This window comes from Saccopteryx bilineata, chromosome 7 (assembly GCF_036850765.1).
Source record: "Saccopteryx bilineata isolate mSacBil1 chromosome 7, mSacBil1_pri_phased_curated, whole genome shotgun sequence".
Lineage (NCBI taxonomy): Eukaryota > Metazoa > Chordata > Mammalia > Chiroptera > Emballonuridae > Saccopteryx > Saccopteryx bilineata.
Genome location: NC_089496.1, coordinates 74,460,522 through 74,475,896, shown reverse-complemented (window position 1 = coordinate 74,475,896; position 15,375 = coordinate 74,460,522). Strand labels below are relative to the sequence as shown.

The 15,375-nt window shown below is 41.9% G+C and overlaps 1 protein-coding gene across 1 annotated transcript in view; it reads left to right on the top strand.

Annotated features, from left to right (window-relative positions):
* Nucleotides 1–15,375, top strand: part of EFL1 (elongation factor like GTPase 1) — a 94,693-nt gene that overhangs the window by 56,702 nt on the left and 22,616 nt on the right. The window contains exons 16-18 of the mRNA XM_066238354.1: nt 2,580–2,711; nt 5,355–5,502; nt 11,535–12,508. Of these exons, the coding sequence (XP_066094451.1) occupies nt 2,580–2,711; nt 5,355–5,502; nt 11,535–12,508 (1,254 nt within the window). The remainder of the gene's footprint in view (nt 1–2,579; nt 2,712–5,354; nt 5,503–11,534; nt 12,509–15,375) is intronic.

Sequence of the window (15,375 nt, the reverse complement as noted above, 5' to 3'; positions counted from 1 at the left end):
CTTAATAATTATCTAATTTATCAAGAAATTCTTAAAGTGTTTTTAAATCATTGTATGGTAATTTACCCCCCCCCAATCATAATGGTTTCTTTCCTAGATTTTAAAAGTATATTTTAAGAGAAGTATATAAAAATGGTGATATGTATAGTTTTTAACTATCCAAGAGCATCACTTCTTCCACAAATTCTTAATCTTGACTAGAAATACTGAGGTATTGCCTTTTATCCTTGATTATTTTTAGGAGAATTATAATCATGTTCACAAATTTGGGCATATGGAAGTAGCAAGAGTAGATCTGGTAACTTGAACAGCAAACTGTAAATGAGAAGTTCTAAGAGACAGTGTTCAGAATATACTGACCACCTGCAGCCCATGTCCCTGGTGATACAGAGAGAAGACCAGCTTTATCTTGTCATTAAAACCATGTGCTGTGTGTTCAGGAAGGAAATGCATGCTGGTCAGAGGTCAGAAGCAGGATGGATGAGGTTTGAAAGAGAATATTTACTGTGGGGTTTTCCTAAACCCCCGGCCTCACGGGAGATGTTATTTCTAGACTTGGTGGAAACTCGAGTAGACTTGATCTGTGGCATGTGGTACCAGTGGTGGGGGGGGGGGGGGACGTTAACAAGAAGCTATGGCCAGCCTGACCAGGTGGTGGTGCAGTGGATAGAGCATCGGCCTGGGATGCAGAGGACCCAGGTTTGAGACCCCGAGGTTGCCAGCTTGAGCGCAGGCTCACCTGGCTTGAGCATGGGATCATAGACATGACCCCATGGTCTCTGGCTTGAGTTCAAGGTCACTGGCTCTGCTGGAGCCCCCCGTCAAGGCACATAAGAGAAAGCAATCAATGAACAACTAAGGTGTTGCAATGAAGAACTGATGATTTTCATCTCTCTCCCTGTCTGTCCCTCTCTGTCTCTCTCTATACATTTCTCTCGCGCGCGCAAAAAAAGGAAAAAAAAGAAACTATGACCAGGTGTAGAACTCTCTGTGTGCTGGACCAAAAAGTATGGTAATAAACTTAGACTGTGACCAGATTTGTACACTTGGGGGCATAGGGACTGAATTTAGTACCTTGAAAACTTCAATTTTTCAGTCTAGTAATCAAAAGGTCTGGAAATTGTGTCATGATCTGAACAGTTAAAGGACTTAATGATGTTGAGTGTGAAGCAGAGAGAGGTTAAAAGGATCTGACAAATGCCTTCAAAATCCAAAAGGTAGTTCATAGAAGCGGCATGTTTTCTGCGGACCTTTGGAGAACTGAGCTAAGAATATATACAGATGGGGAAGACAGGTTTTAGCATAGTGTAAGATTTTCTTACCCCTTCACGTAGTGAAGCAGTGAATTCTGGGTGCATAGGGTGAGGGTGTCAGACGGGGTGCCGTACTGTGTGGTCAGACTGAAGGAGACCTCTAAGCCACCCTCCAAGCTTGCATGTCAGAGCCTCTGCCTCTGCCTCTGCACCCAGCGAAGGTCCAGTTGGGTGGCATCCCATTGCCCCTGTTCCTTTGCTTCCATTTGTCAGCTGGAGGTGGCAGAGTTGTTTTCTTTCCTTAATTGTTTCTGAATCCAAGATACGTAAGTAGAATGCTGATTAAATATCCATACCCCTTTCTCCGGTGTCACCTCTCCCTGAAGCAGGCAGTCTTCCCTTCCATGCCTTCATCAATCTATCTGAACCCAGAAGCACAAAGGTAGCCCTCGCATGTGTTGTTTTAGTTTTTTGGATTTTATTCATTTTAGGGAGAGGGGAGAGAGACAGAAGGGGGGAGGAGCAGGAAGCATCAACTCCCATATGTGCCTTGACCAGGCAAGCCCAGGGTTTCGAACCAGCAGCCTCCGTGTTCCAAGTCGATGCTTTATCCACTGCTTCACCACAGGTCAGGCCTCGTATGTGTTTCTTAATTCATTCTAAAATGTTGTCTGCTTTTACTCTGGATTTGAGGTTCACTGCACCCCTTTGTCTTTCTTTTTGGGGTGTTCTCTCTGCTCTCGTCTCCTCACAGACAGATACACCTTTTGGAGTATTACGCAGCCATCAGCCAGGTGCCTGAAGTGGGGAGAGGGCTGGCTGGCTGGTACTCTTCTACAACGGGTAGTGTGCAGGGTAGCATTGGGCAGGTGCTCCCTAGCAACAGCAGATTTCCAGTCTCTTAATTACATTTAGCCATATGTAAGTAGATTTGCAAAAGAGATTATTTCATTAGAAACTCATCTTCATCAAATTAATATATTTTTTAAAAGTTGTAACTAGAAATAATTATCAATAGTATTTTCAGTCATAATGGATCTAGACATGGCAATTTCTGTGGTCGGAGTAGATGTGTTGGCTCATTATGTTGTAAAAGGATTTGCACACTTGGGAAAAAAAACAAAAACTAGCAGAATGCTTAGATTTTGAACAGCAATTAAATAGCATCCAGGGGTCCAAAACCTCAGTGTGGGCCTGCCTCATTCTGCCACATTTTCTTAAGTGTTGCTTCTGGTCACATGTGTACTGGGTTGATGATCTTATTTTTCTTATGTAAATTTAGAATTTATCATCTTTTATGAACCCATGAATCTTTTCTTCCTGCAGGAATAGGGGGCCTTCAAGACTTCGTGCTGAAATCTGCAACATTGTGTAGTTCGCCCTCCTGCCCACCATTCATACCACTCAGCTTTGAAGCCACGCCTATTGTGAGGGTTGCAGTTGAGCCAAAACACCCAAGTAAGATAACCTTGTTTTTAAAAGCTTGTGATATTCATGACACTTTTTTAATGTATGTGTTTAAGACTTGGTTCTTCACAATTTGTTTCAGCAATGTTCTGTGAATTTTCAGGTAGGTATATAATGGAAATAATCTTCTCAAATATGGAGGCCATACACACCACCTACTCTTTAAAGAGTTTCTAACCTCTGTCTTTGAACATGGCCTATTTACTCCCCAAGGAGACTGTTTGCTGCTTGATAGCAGAGATAGTTATCTCTGCACCCCAGCTTGGGAAGTCAGAGCATTGTTTCTGGCAGCAAAACACCAGTGTAGATATTTTTAAAAGTCGTCTCCATATTCCATATCTTTTTTGAAAAGTTTCTTCTTTAAATATTGTTTAGCTGTCACCATTACCATGAAGAGACAGACTTAAGTGTGTTTTTTTTTTTATAGAATGTGTTAGATTCTCATACTGATGACAGCCATTGTTGTTTTTTCTTCTTTTCCAAGTGAGAAGAGGGGAGATAGAGAGACAGACTCCCACATGCGCCCCAACCAGGATCTGCCTGGCAACCCCTGTCTGGGTCTGATGCTCTGCCCATCTGGGACCATGCTCACACTGAGCTATTTTTAGTGCCTGAGGCGGAGGCTCCATGGAGCCATCTTCAGCACGTGGGGCTGATGCACTCAAACCAATCGAGCCATGGCTGTAGGAGGGAAAGGGAGAGAGGGAGAGAAGGGACAGGGAGGGGTGGAGAAGCAGACAGTTGCTTCTCCTGTGTGCCCTGACTGGGAATTGAACTCAGGACATCTACACACTGGGCCAATGCTCCACCACCGAGCCAACCGGCCAGGGCCAACAGCCATTGTTTTTACTAATTTTTCCCTTGTGCATGTTATTCATATTATCAGTGGTGTTTTTGCAGAAATCCTTTTAAACCACATTTCAAATTTTGTAAAGGTTAAGTTAGTTCACACTAGATAATAGGAGCCATAAATCTAGTTAAGTAAACAAAACTACAGTGTGCCACCAAGGAACAAATGAGGGCGCCTCTGTCACCTCCCCCTGCCCTGTCTTCCCTCAGGATCCCACGTATGCATTTTACATGTGGCTTAGGACTGCCAGACCTGTGAGGGTGCTGACACCCATCAGAGTGTGGGACCCTGGCTAGCTTCAAAGCCTGTGACCTTAACATAAGTTCCTTATTTTCTTTATGCCTGTCTCCTCATCTGTAAAATGAGAACAGTAATCACTTTCTCCTCATAGTTAGAGTTCATATATGTAATATGTCTGACAAGTTGTTAGCTATTATGAAGTGTTAATTATCATTAGAAAAGCTTTATTTAAAAAAATAGACATGGAATGCATATGGATATTCAGCCCTTATAGCATATATTAAAAACCACTGATTGCAGAAAGCTCCTGTGTTTTATTCGGCATGTTAAAAACCAGCAGTGAGGCCATGGCCGGTTGGCTCAGCGGTAGAGCGTCGGCCTAGCGTGCGGAGGACCCGGGTTCGATTCCCGGCCAGGGCACATAGGAGAAGCGCCCATTTGCTTCTCCACCCCTCTGCCGCGCCTTCCTCTCTGTCTCTCTCTTCCCCTCCCACAGCCAAAGCTCCATTGGAGCAAAGATGGCCCGGACGCTGGGGATGGCTCTGTGGCCTCTGCCCCAGGCGCTAGAGTGGCTCTGGTCGCAACATGGCGACGCCCAGGATGGGCAGAGCATCGCCCCCTGGTGGGCAGAGCGTCGCCCCCTGGTAGGCATGCCGGGTGGATCCCGGTCGGGCGTATGCGGGAGCCTGTCTGTCTCTCCCTGTTTCCAGCTTCAGGAAAAAAAAAGAAAAAAAAAAAACCAGCAGTGAGGAATTGCTGAGTTTTTGAGAATGTAGAAGGGAAACAGGCTGCATGAAAATACCTCCAAAGCCATGGTCTCTGCTAACGTAGCATGGGACTTCCTCTGGCCTGCCCTGAGTGAACAGTCAGGAGCACTGAATATGAGAAGGGGTGAAGAAGCACTACACCCACAGTGCAGATCACAATCCCCGCCCACACCTCCAGTGCCAGGAGCTGTAGGGAAAAGCAGTTGTGTCCCAAGAGCACGAGCGGAAGAGAATGCAAGAGGGGCTGGAGGTCTCCAGGTGAAGCGACCAGGCAGGCCGGGGGCAGCTTCATTCTGAATCCCACACTAATATCAGTCTCAGCAATAATTGTTTCAAATAGGCTCTGGTGTAGTTTTTTGAATTGAAATGAATATCATACCAAATGCTTCTTTTGCTTATGTGTTGATTTTATAGGTACTGTTCAGGGAAGAGTTCTGTTACTTTTGTAGGCATATAATATGTACAGTTGTAATAAGTTTTAGGTGGATTCCCAGATATAATGATGGTAGGTAGTTAATATGTACTGAATATTTGAAGATGTGTATAGATCAGCTTTGGGAGTCTCGATGAGCATGTAAGTGTCTCATGTTTGCTATCTATACAAATACATTACCAGAGGTAGTTTTCTTCTTATTACTGCATTAATTGGAAAGAAAATAAACCATTATTTCAAGAGTTTAGTTCCTTGTTCTTCTCTCTTGAGTGGAAAGAACATTGTCTTTAGATTGTATTAGTCCTTATATTATATTTGATCAGAATTTCATTTTGTTACCCTAGGTGAAATGCCTCAGCTCGTCAAAGGAATGAAGCTGTTAAACCAGGCTGATCCCTGTGTCCAGATTTTAATCCAGGAAACGGGAGAGCACGTTTTAGTCACCGCAGGGGAAGTCCACCTTCAGCGATGTTTGGATGACTTAAAGGAAAGGTTAGTGCATGGTGTACATGGAGACAGGGTAGCTCTGAAATCAGTGGGTGCTTTCGTGTTTCCCAAACCATTTAAACTTAGACTTTGATTGGTTTTGGGCAAAAAAATGAAAGGCCCTGAAACATGAACTGTGCCTGTTGTTGGGTCATAGATTTAATGTTTAATAACTGACAAATAGCATTCACTTCTGTACTTGAATCATTTTGCGTTTTTAGCTTGAGTCAAAATATTTTCATCTATAAGTATTTTACTTTAAAGTATATACATACACACAGCATATCAGGACAACAGAACAAAACCACCTGTTATAAAGTTAGGCTGTGACTCGGACCGACTCCTTTCCTTCTTGATGTGGCCTCTACAGTGGAGACCTCAGGAAGTCTTGATCTTTCTCTATCAAGAGAATTTATAACTCATAAATTAGGCATCCCAGACCACTTTTTGTAAATAACATTTCCCCTCTTTATTCTAAAGACGGGATATATATTATAGCACTAGGACAGTACAGAAGAGGAGGAAGAGGACAGCACCTACCGCTACTCGTGCTCACTAGAAAATCCCGCCACAATGGACATCTCCTCGTTGCTGGCCCTCAGGTTATGGTGTTGTGGCTGTTCCTCCTTTACGTGCTTTTAGAGCCATAGTTACAAACTCACAAGGTAGAGCGTCCACCTCTTTCACATTCATTATCATTTCCTTGGCATTCCTGAAGGTTTTAATGTTGGTTAGGAAATACTGCTAACTGAATAAATCATAATGCATAATGTATTTTAAAACAATAACTTAGTTGTCACAGGGTTGTTGTTTTTTACCATTTAAACATTTTATTATTGGGGGAGGGAGTCCTGGAAGTACATTATTTTCTCCTAACACTCTTGTTACTAAATTAAAATCCATGTTAAATAATCCTACTTTTTGAGGCCATTATCTCGTGTGTGTGTGTGTGTGTGTGTGTGTGTGTGTGTGTGACAGAGACAGAGAGAGGGACAGATAGGGACAGATAGGAAGGGAGAAAGATGAGAAGCATCAATTCTTTGTTGTGGTTCCTTAGCTGTTCACTGATTGCGTTCTCATATGTGCCTTTACGGGGAGGGGGGACTACAACAGAGCGAGTGACCCCCTTGTTTAAGCCAGCAACATTGGGCTTAAGCCAGTGACCTTGGGCTTTAAGCCAGCAACCTTTGGGCTCAAGCCAGATGAGCCCACACTCAAGCTGGCGACCTTGGGGTTTCATACCTGGGTCATCAGTGTCCCAGTCCAATACTCTATCGAACTGCATCATGGCCTGATCAGGCGCTATTATCTTTTCTTTAAAAATATATATTTTTTTGGTACTTAGCATTGTATTTCAAGTCATACTCACTCTGTAAGCCTAAAATGGATTTCAGTTTATTTCTCTGTTTAGATTTTGTTTTTATATCACAGTTTTCAATTTCAGTATAGAAAACACTGTACTTTATAGTAAGAGAAATTAGTTTTCTAGAAATATGCCCTTAACATAGCATAATATTTTAATGAGTAATTCATTGTGGAAACCACTCTATGTAAACTTTTTTTAGAAACTATCCATATCTAAACACCTAAAAATAATTTAGACCAAATGAGACTAATAAAAGCAATAATACCTCTGCTTTTCAAAAAATATATACTGCTTTAATAAGATACTTGACAAATTCTGAAGTATTTGTTAACTGCTTTTCCTTAAAATTCCAGTATCTGGCCCTGGCCGGTTGGTTCAGTGGTAGAGCGTCAGCCTGGTGTGCAGGAGTCCCAGGTTCGATTCCCGGCCAGGGTACACAGGAGAAGCGCCCATCTGCTTCTCCACCTCTCCCCCTCTCCTTCCTCTCTGTCTCTTTCTTCCCCTCCCGCAGCCAAGGCTCCATTGGAGCAAAGTTGGCCCAGACACTAAAGATGGCTCTATGGCCTCTGCCTCAGGCACTAGAATGGCTCTGGTTGCAACAGAGCGATGCCCCAGATGGGCAGAGCATCGCCCCCTGGTGGGCATACCGGGTGGATCCCGGTTGGGCGCATGTAGCAGTCTGACTGTTTCCCCGTTTCCAACTTCAGAAAAGAAAAAAAAAATTCCAGTATCTGGAAATGACTGACACCTACACCCTGAAAAAGTTTTCTGTGCACTGGGCCAGGCCTCAAGGAGAAATAAACTCAAGTTCAGCCTTAGTGTTCTCATAAGAGCTCAGACAGCAACCTAGAGCCCAGGTGGAGAGGTGTCTCCCTAGTCCACTTCCCTGGGCAGTTAGGGAGGTCAGCTTGACCGAGTATGGGAGAGGGCTGTGCGAGAGGCCTAAAGGCTGAGCCTGCTGCATTTCTTTTGAAAGAATGACAGGCTCTGTGTCACCAGGATTTATAGGAATCAGTGGTGGGATTCAGCCGGTTCACACAGGTTCAGCAAACCAATAAATACTTCATTTTTTGTTGAGTTCAGTGAACCAGTTGTTAAAATGGCACTTGCTGGCCTGACCTGTGGTGGCGCAGTGGATAAAGTGTCGACCTGGAATGCTGAGGTCGCTGGTTCGAAACCCTGGGCTTGCCTGGTCAAGGTACATATGGGAGCTGATGCTTCCAGCTCCTCCCCCCTTCTCTCTCTGACTCTCTCTCCTCTCTCTCCCTCTCTCTCTCCTCTCTAAAAATGAATAAATAAAATAAAAAATAAATAAACAAAAAAATGGCACTTATAATCAGGGTTCTCTCTAAGGTGGGCACCTGGGCAGCTGCCCAGTGTGGAAATCACAAATTTACATTCCTTACTTTTTTAACATTTGTCTGCACAACAGCGTATTCTAAGCACCTGTAGTAATATTCATTTCATAAAACTCATTATACCTTTGATAAAATACATTTTAATTCCCTCCTGGTTTTTTTGTTTTTATTTATTTATTTATTTATTTTTGGGGGGGTATTTTTTCCAAAGTTAGAAGTGGGGAGGCAGACAGATGGACTCCCGCATGCACTGGACCAGGATCCACCCAGCATGCCCACCAGGGGGTGATGCTCTGTGCACCTGGGGTGTTGCCCCATTGCTCCATTGCAGCCAGAGCCACTCTGGCTAGCACCTGAGGCATCCTCAGTGCCCAGGCCAACTTTGCTCCACTGGAGCCCTGGCTGTGGGAGGGGAAGAGAGAGAGAGAGAGTAAGGAGAGGGGGAAGGGTGGAGAAGCAGATGGGCACTTCTCCTCTGTGCCCTGACCGGGAATCGAACCGTGGACTTCCACATGCCAGGCCAATGCTCTACCGCTGAGCCAAACAGCCAGGGCCTCCCTCCCGTTTCTTACTTCAGTAAACAAACATTTAACATAAAGAGAAAAAGTGCCAGACAATGGGGTGGGGGGTGGGGGGGGTGGCACGCTGTCATTGGAAATATATAACAGTTTTATTGGTTTTTGTCAGGTATTTAATTTTTTTCTTTAATATTTTAAAACTCTTTCTTATAACAATCTAGTTTTGTATACCTCTTTTATTCTTATATAAGTATTAAATGTATGAAATAATAGACCTTTTAGTATATCATTTTTTTATACTTAAAATGGTCATTAGGGAAGAGTTAAAGTATTTGAATCCCACCACTGACCGAATCTGGTCCTGAGGCACTTTATGGGTATGACAACCATGCACATAGAACCAATTCCATCCGTCCACGGCATAGAGTGGTTTTAATTAATTTCATAAGTGATTACTATAGGAGACTCCTTGGGAAACTCAGAAATTTGAAGGACCGTTGACTCACAGCCCCTTTGACTTTATAAGAAAAAGAAGACTTCATGTATGAATTCACTCCTACAGTTTTAATAGCTATGTAGTTGATTTTCTTAGTTCTAACTATGTGAATACATTTTTTTCTAAATAGTAATTTAAAAAATATTTTTTTATTCCTAAGAATTCTAGGTGCTTTTCTTTTTTAAAGTTAGGATAGGTACTAAATTTTATTAAATGACAATTTAGCATTTTTTAAGTTGTTTACATAGATTATTTGAATAATGTGATGTTATTTTAACAGACTTAATACAAGTTAGTTTTTATAACTTGTGATAAAAACTAAAGAATTTTTTTTCTTTTATTTTTTTATTCATTTTAATTTATTATGTGAACATGGATTCAAGTGTCCCACCCAGTAGAACACCCTCACCTCTCCAACTACATTATACCCCTTTGTTCCCCACCCCCTAACTCCGTCCCCCATTCCCTCTGGGATGTGTTGTCCTGTTTTCTGTATCTCTGTGTTATGTATATATCATTTCACTAACCCCTTCACCTTCCCTGATCCCATTCCCTCATCACCCAATATGCTGTTCAGTTTGATTTTTCAGTATAATGGGTAAGAGCATGGAATCTGAGGTCTGGGATTTGAATCCTACTTACTATAAGCTTTTTGACTTTGGAGAAGTTACATACTTCTTTTACCTGGTTTTCTCCTCTACAAAATGAGGATAATTCCTGAAAAAATAATATATTTAAAATACTTAGCATAGTGTCTCATGTAACTAAAATACATATATCCAATTTTTTCATTGTTACTTTATCTTAGATTTTATATCTGCATTCTTAGGTAAGTTTGAACTACAGTTTTGTGTACGTATGCTGTCTTTGTCAGGTTCGGGCATCAAAGTAGTTTTAAATTAGTGCATCAGATGGACATCCATTTTGATTAATTTCAAATATAGCATTTGAAATAAACTAAATCTTGAGAGTGAACATACTAGCAAAATCAAAACCTTTCTTGGGTAATGTTTTTCACAACATTTTTAGTTTCTTCTACATGTTATAGTCTTTTCAGGTTCTATATTCTAAAATAAATTTTGGTAACATTAATTTTAGAAAATTATTTATTGAGTTTTCAAATTTATCAAAAAGTATAAAATCAGATAAGCCACATACCTACCCCGCACCAGAAAGCAGAAATCTAGAGTCAGATGAAAGCATTTCACACACTTTGACCTTTAGTATATTATTTTCCTTATTGAATAACATTTCCCAGAGAAAAGGATTGTTTCGAGATCCCAGGATTTCATATAATGTATATATGCACACACACAAATACATGAGCGTATGTTTATGCTCCTATCCATCCACATTGCCAATAGCACACATAGACCAGACCAGTGCTGTAGTGCTATCTGGGAAGGAGGTCGACAGAGAACGAGAACAAAGCTGCATGGTCTCACTGTTATCAGAATCACTACATGCCAGCCTCCAGAGTCCATCCTCTGTGAATTTATCGTTCATTCACGTTCACAGCAGGAAACTAGAAGCCCCCTGTGGAAAAGAGGCTTTCTCATCTGGGGCCAGACTGAGGTGCAAGACCTGTGCTGCCCAGCAGTAGCCACTAGCCACCTGTGGCTATTTCATACTAAACTAGTTGAAGTTAAATAAAATAAAAGTTCACTTCCTCAGTCACAGTAGCCACATTCCAAATGTTCCGTAGATATGTGCGGCTTTTAAAATTTAATTAAAATTAAAATGTATTTCCCAGTTGTGCTAGCCACATTTCAAGTGCTCAATAACCACAGTGCAGATACTGATAGAACCTGCAGAAAATGCTCTGGACAAACTCCTGGATCATGCACCTCTCACTGTGATCCTCCCTCATTATCAAAGCCAACTGTGGGGCCAGGATTTGACTAGATGTCCTAAACATCTGTGATTCTCCCATCTATTTATAGTTAAAATCATTGAGCTTTTCTTCTCCAGACAGTTAAATCGGCAAATATTATTTTAAAGAATTTGTATGTCAAATCTTATTAAAATATTTATTTTCCATTCAAAACATTCTTATCTAAACAGATGGTTTATTTATTTTGAGAATGAACAAAGCAGTGAAATGCTACTATATACAAAGAACCCCCTGAAGGTATAGTCTCATTAGTCTTTCCAGTATGAAATGAAAGCCATTTATCTTTCATAGTATAATAATTTTTATGTTCTGTGTTTTTTTGTAGAATCTCCATTGTGTGATATTTCTACAAGGGAGTGTTGATGCTCTTTTTGTTATAACCTCGTGTTATGTCTTGAATTTGTAGGTTTGCGAAGATTCAAATCAGTGTGTCTGAACCCATTATTCCATTCAGAGAAACAATTACAAAACCCCCCAAAGTGGACATGGTTAATGAAGAAATAGGCAAACAACAGAAAGTTGCCGTCATTCACCAAACAAAAGAAGATCAAAGCAAAATCCCCGAGGGAATACAGGTTGACTCCGATGGGCTAATCACTATGACAACTCCCAATAAATTAGCCATACTCAGTGTTCGGGCTATGCCCCTTCCAGAAGAAGTCACTCGGATTCTGGAAGAAAACAGTGATTTGATTCGCTCTATGGAGCAACTGACATCATCTTTGAATGAGGGCACGAACACTCAGATGATTCACCAGAAGACCCAAGAGAAAATTTGGGAATTCAAAGGAAAACTAGAGCAACACCTAACAGGTAGAAAATGGAGGAACACAGTTGACCAAATCTGGTCATTTGGCCCAAGAAAATGTGGGCCCAATATATTAGTAAATAAAAGTGAAGATTTTCAGAACTCAGTGTGGGCAGGCCCAGCTGGCAAAACCTCCAAAGAAGCCGGTAGGTACCGAGATGTGGGCAACAGCATCGTGAGTGGCTTCCAGCTGGCAACTCTCTCTGGCCCCATGTGTGAGGAGCCTCTCATGGGGGTCTGTTTTATTCTGGAAAAGTGGGACCTAAGTAAATTTGAGGAACAAGGAACAAGTGATAAACAGAATCAAGAGCTGGTGAAAGAGGGACCGGGGGGAAGTGTAAGCTGTTCTGGCGGTGATGCAGACCAAGAGCTGCAGGGTGGTCCCTCCGAGCCCATTGAGAAGAGGACTGCCCCAAAAGGAGAGTCTTCACTCCCGGACTGCTACGGGCCCTTGTCAGGACAGCTGATTGCCACCATGAAGGAAGCTTGTCGCTATGCACTGCAAGTGAAACCTCAGCGCCTGATGGCAGCTATGTACACGTGTGACATCATGGCCACCAGCGACGTTCTCGGTAAGGAAGAAAGATTATAGCAGTGAGGCACGCCTGAACAGCAGGGAGGCCTCCTAGATCAGAAAACTTAATCTCGCTTGATATTATCTTTTACAGAAGCTCCATTATCATTTAAGTTACTAAGGCATTAAGATCTTGAAAAGCCAGAGGCCTTAAATATTAAAATCTTGAGAGGGAGAAAACTGAATTACTACGATCTTTTGCAACAAATAGACTCTTTCCTATAATGAAAGGTCTGGTAAATAAGGTGTAAGCTGCTGATATGTTACCATCCAAACCTGTGCAGCATTTTTTTCTCAAGTAAATAACCATATCAGTCTGGGTAACCAGAGTCATTCTAAAAATGATCAAAGCTGGAAGCAGCATTCTTGTAGTTCCAACACAAAGGGGCTCTGTGAATTCTGGGTCTTTTTTGAAAATTATGTGGGGTTTTATTCAGTGCTAACCATTATATCAGATTCTACCAATTTTTCTCCCTTTGGAGGAAGATCCTTTAGGACCTCAGGCGACATGGAGCCCTGGCACGTAGTAGTTATTTTGACTTTTGATAGGTAGTATTTCACTGAAACTAATCATCTTCACCTGTAAAGATAATTGGAGGTCGTAAAGATAAATATGAGAACACGAATATAGGGCCTACAGCAGTACCTGGCACACAGTAGCTGTCTTACTGTCTGGAGATCATGGAAGTGTTGGGTGGTAAGGAGGGTTGAAGGGGGAAGTGAGCTCTGGATGAGAGGATGGGTCTCAGTAGGAGGTTTCCTCCAGCATCCAGGTCCTTTGAGTCAGTATGTGCTTATTCTTATAGTAAGGTTCTTTTCAGAATTTTTAAAAGTTTACTTACTGATTTGAGAGAGAGAGAAACCCCATCAGTTTGTTATTTCACTTATTCATGCATTCATTGGTTGATTCTTATATGTGCCCTGACCAGGAACTGGACCTGCAACCTTGGCCTATTGGAATGATGCTCTAATCAACTGGCTACCCGGCCAGAGCCTTTAGGAAAGTTCTTTTGCTGATTAATTCCTAAGAAGCAGAAATCTAAATTGATACTATTTTTTTCCAAAAGAAATTTAGGCTTGCTTCATAGTAAGGCTCCTATGGGATGAATTAGGCATTTGTAGCAGCATGTCAAGGACAGCTGGGTTAGACAAGGTTATGTAGATGTGGTTAAAGCCAGTGAACACTAGGAGTCAAATCTGCAAATATGACACATAGTATATAGTTCCTCTCAACCTTATTTTAACACAGCATAACTATAGTGACATCAGTGGAATCCACAGATTCTTTTTTTTTTTTATTGATTTTAGCAACAGAGAAGGAAGAGAGAAAGAGACAGAAACATCAATCTGTTTCTGTATGTGCTCTCACCAGGGATTGAATCAGCAACCTCTGCACTTCAGGATGATGCTCTAGCCAACTAAACTATCTGGCCAGGGCATATTCTTTAAAAGAACGCCATTCTAGACCATTCCCAGGTGCTATTCTTCGTTTTCATTGAGAATGTATTAGGGCAGAAGTAGCATTCGAATCAGGATATCTTTTCATTTCTTTTTTTTTTTTCCTTTTCCAAGTGAGAGGAGGGGAGATAGAGAGACAAACTCCCACAAGCTCATGACCAGGATCTAACTGACAAACCCCCATCTGGGGCTGATGTTCTTCCCATCCTAGACCATGCTCTCAACTGAGCTATTTTTAGCACCTGAGACAGAGGCTTCTTGGAGCCATCCTCAGTACCTAGAGCAATGTACTCAAACCAATCCAGCCATGGCTGTGGGAGGAGGAGAGGTTAGGGAGGGGGAGGAATGGAGAAGCAGATGGTCGCTTCTCCTATGTGCCCTGACGGGAATCAAACTTGGACATCCACACACTGGATGGACGCTCTACCACTGAGCCAGCCGGCCAGGGCAGAGTCAGGATATCTTGATCCCTTTAAGGCCTTGCAGACCTCAGATTTCTTCTCTAGTTCCCTATGCTGAGAGATGCATATACCACTTGTATTTGAATACTTCTGCTGATGGATAGCTCACAGCCAGTTCCATGATTAGACAGGGTCTTTTCTATATTGTGCAAAAGGTCTCGTCTCCTGATAGTTTTCAATCATGTGTACCACCATTCATCCCTCTTACAGTCACACTTTCATTTATTTTCTAGTTTTTATCCAGAGGAAAGCTCTCTAGATCCTGCAGCTGTTTTTGACAATATGATTTTTGTTACCTTTCACCATTCCAGTCACTGTCCTTTGGACATACTTTATTTGGTTGGCCACCCTCCTAAATAAAGCAGCCATATTTGAACACAGCCTCAGATATCATCTGACCTGTACAGAACACAGGCACACTGTTACCTCCTACAAGTGGTACAACGTTCTTTTAATGCAGTTTAGCAACTGCATCTTGTTGTTAACTCATAAAAAGTCAGAATCAGCCTCATTGCTTACTTTCTTCTTCTTAATAAGTTATATGTTCCCATTTTGTTCCTAAAACTGAATCCAAATTTCAGTGATTAAAATGATGTAGCCCACCAGTATTCCTGTATTTACATGAGTTAAGTAGATCTCTACAATTAATAAAATCTTAGCGTATATATTTAGTAAACATTACAATAATAGTGAAGAAAGTTTTTTTTTAATACCAAGAAAAAAGTCCCAACACCATAATATTAATACACTAATTGCTTTTTTAATTTTTTTTTCTTTTCATTTTTCTGAAGCTGGAAACAGGGAGAGACAGCCAGACAGACTCCCGCATGCGCCTGACCGGGATCCACCCGGCACGCCCACCATGGGGCAACGCTCTGCCCACCAGGGGGCGATGCTCTGCCCATCCTGGGCATCGCCATGTTGCGACCAGAGCCACTCTAGTGCC